At 38.0% G+C, this 2157-nt stretch overlaps 1 protein-coding gene across 1 annotated transcript in view; it reads left to right on the forward strand.

The window, feature by feature from the left end:
- The first annotated feature begins 1489 nt into the window (after positions 1–1489).
- The window catches only part of LOC111089189, a 5885-nt gene continuing 5217 nt past the window's right edge, over positions 1490–2157 (forward strand). Inside the window, exon 1 of the mRNA XM_022401220.1 lies at positions 1490–1550. Within this exon, the coding sequence (XP_022256928.1) occupies positions 1490–1550 (61 nt within the window). The remainder of the gene's footprint in view (positions 1551–2157) is intronic.

A 2157-nucleotide genomic window follows, 5' to 3' on the forward strand; every position in this document is an offset into this window, starting at 1 on the left:
GAAAAACCTGAATATACGTGTGTAAATATACATGATTTTTTCTACGGCATGAAAGGGTTACAGTCATAGCATTTGAACATTCTTTTCATTACTATGTTACAAAGTTTCGTAAAACTCAGTTACAAATCAAAGGTAATAATGTAGAGAGTATAGCTGGGAAATGCACAAACAACAGACTTCTTGCTCCAACTTGGCCAAAGTCTCAAAAATTCAGATGGCTAATGAGGAAACATAGCCTAAAATAATTAACTGTCAATCGAAAAGTTGCTTACAAAGTAGTCTCACGACACACACGTTTCTTTTTCTCGTAATGTTACCAATTTTGGAAATCTGGAAGCTAATTTTCTTTCGTAATGTCACCTACTCTGGAAATCTGGGATCTTTATTTCACTCGTAATGTTACAAACTTTGAAAATCTGGAAGCTGCCATTTTCTCGTAATGTCACTTACTTTGAAAATCTGGAACCTGCTATTTCTGTAGAAGATTTTGCTTTCTCGCAAAGATGCTAGGGTATATTTGAAAACATCCCTAGGTGGGAGAGCGGTAAGTCTATCGACTTACAACGTAAAATTCGGAGTTTGATTCCACTCGGTGGACCTAGCAGATAGCTCTATGTGCCTTTGCTTCAAAAAAACAAACAACAACAAACAAACAGATATTTAAACAAACATAATAGACACAATACACAGTATACTTGCGTTCTGGCTGTATAGCATGCAATGACTATGCACAATGTACAGGATGCTGTTCAAGTTTATTAATTGTTATGGCTAATGTATTTTAGAATATTACGCCACTCTGCTAACAGTTGTGATGTATATAATCCCTGTGGACACAAGCACGAGCAGTGGGACGAATATGTGACTTTTACAAAGTGTCACATGACAAAGGCCAATGGAATGTTTTACTCGGCATCATGAAGAAGAAAAAATTCTGTCAGTCTGAAAAACTGCTGTTTGTTCTGAAAATTTTAAACTGAACATTTTGAAGGGGAATACGGGTGCAGAAGTGAAAATACGGTGCTTCCTCCCAAAATATTTGGTTTTGCTAAACCAAAAAAATCAAGAAGAATCGAGCTTCAAAATTGTTCAAGGATTGAAAAAGTTAGTGACGAATTGTGTAGTATATTAGTTTCTGCTATAACTATAAATCTACAGTACTTTCTGTAATATATTAAGTGTACCAACAAAGACGCTAATTAATTATACTAACTAGATGTACTTCCGCAAGCTCCCCGAAAGTGTTCTGTTTCGCAAGTAAATTAAGAGTAACGAATGTTCTTATTTCTTGCAAATTGCAACGTTAAGAGTCCCTTATGTGACGTCATTTTGAGTGTCTACTGACTGACTGGTAGACAACGTACTACTGTAGTGATGCGAGTGCTTCAAACAGGTGACTCCTCCAGGCAGCCTTCGGCCCCCTTTCGGGGAAATTATCAAGTTAACCTAAACTAAGAAAATGATATAGGCGGAAACTTTAAATTCGGTGATGTACAGACTAGAAATGCAGTTACACTGTTACAGCATTATTGTCATGGTTGCTGCAACAGGTGTGTCATCATCACGACTGTTTTAATATGTTTGGATGAAGGCACGACAGGGAAAGACTGAAGGTATCTAATACACAACGGAATTCCAGTTGGTGTAATGGCTCTTGTAATTCATTTGTTTACAATGCAACCTTTCCAGTTCTGTGGGCATCATTTCACATTATATCCAAATAGTACCTTTGGTTCTTGTGATCACACAATTCACGATCTTGCGCTAAGTTCTTATCTTCTTCTTTAGATGAACTTGGAGCGCTTTCTTCCTTATCCGCTGGCCTGAATGCCCACTGTATCTTGAGGTTCAAATTGACACAGTTTCTGTTTTAGAAGAATACGACTGGTGATCTCCTAGCACTTGTTCTACGTGATTTTTAAAGACAAAATTTGTATGCTGTTAAATTACTTAGAAAGCTTTGTTTGTTTGTTTGTTTTTGAATTTCACGCAAAGCTACACGAGGGCTATCTGCGCTAGCCGTCCCTAATTTAGCAGTGTAAGACTAGAGGGAAGGCAGCTAGTCATCACCACCCACCGCCAACTCTTGGGCTACTCTTTTACCAACGAATAGTGGGATTGACCGTCACATTATAACGCCCCCACGGCTAAAAGGGC

Source organism: Limulus polyphemus, unplaced genomic scaffold (genome assembly GCF_000517525.1).
Source record: "Limulus polyphemus unplaced genomic scaffold, Limulus_polyphemus-2.1.2 Scaffold114, whole genome shotgun sequence".
In the NCBI taxonomy this organism is placed as follows: domain Eukaryota; kingdom Metazoa; phylum Arthropoda; class Merostomata; order Xiphosura; family Limulidae; genus Limulus; species Limulus polyphemus.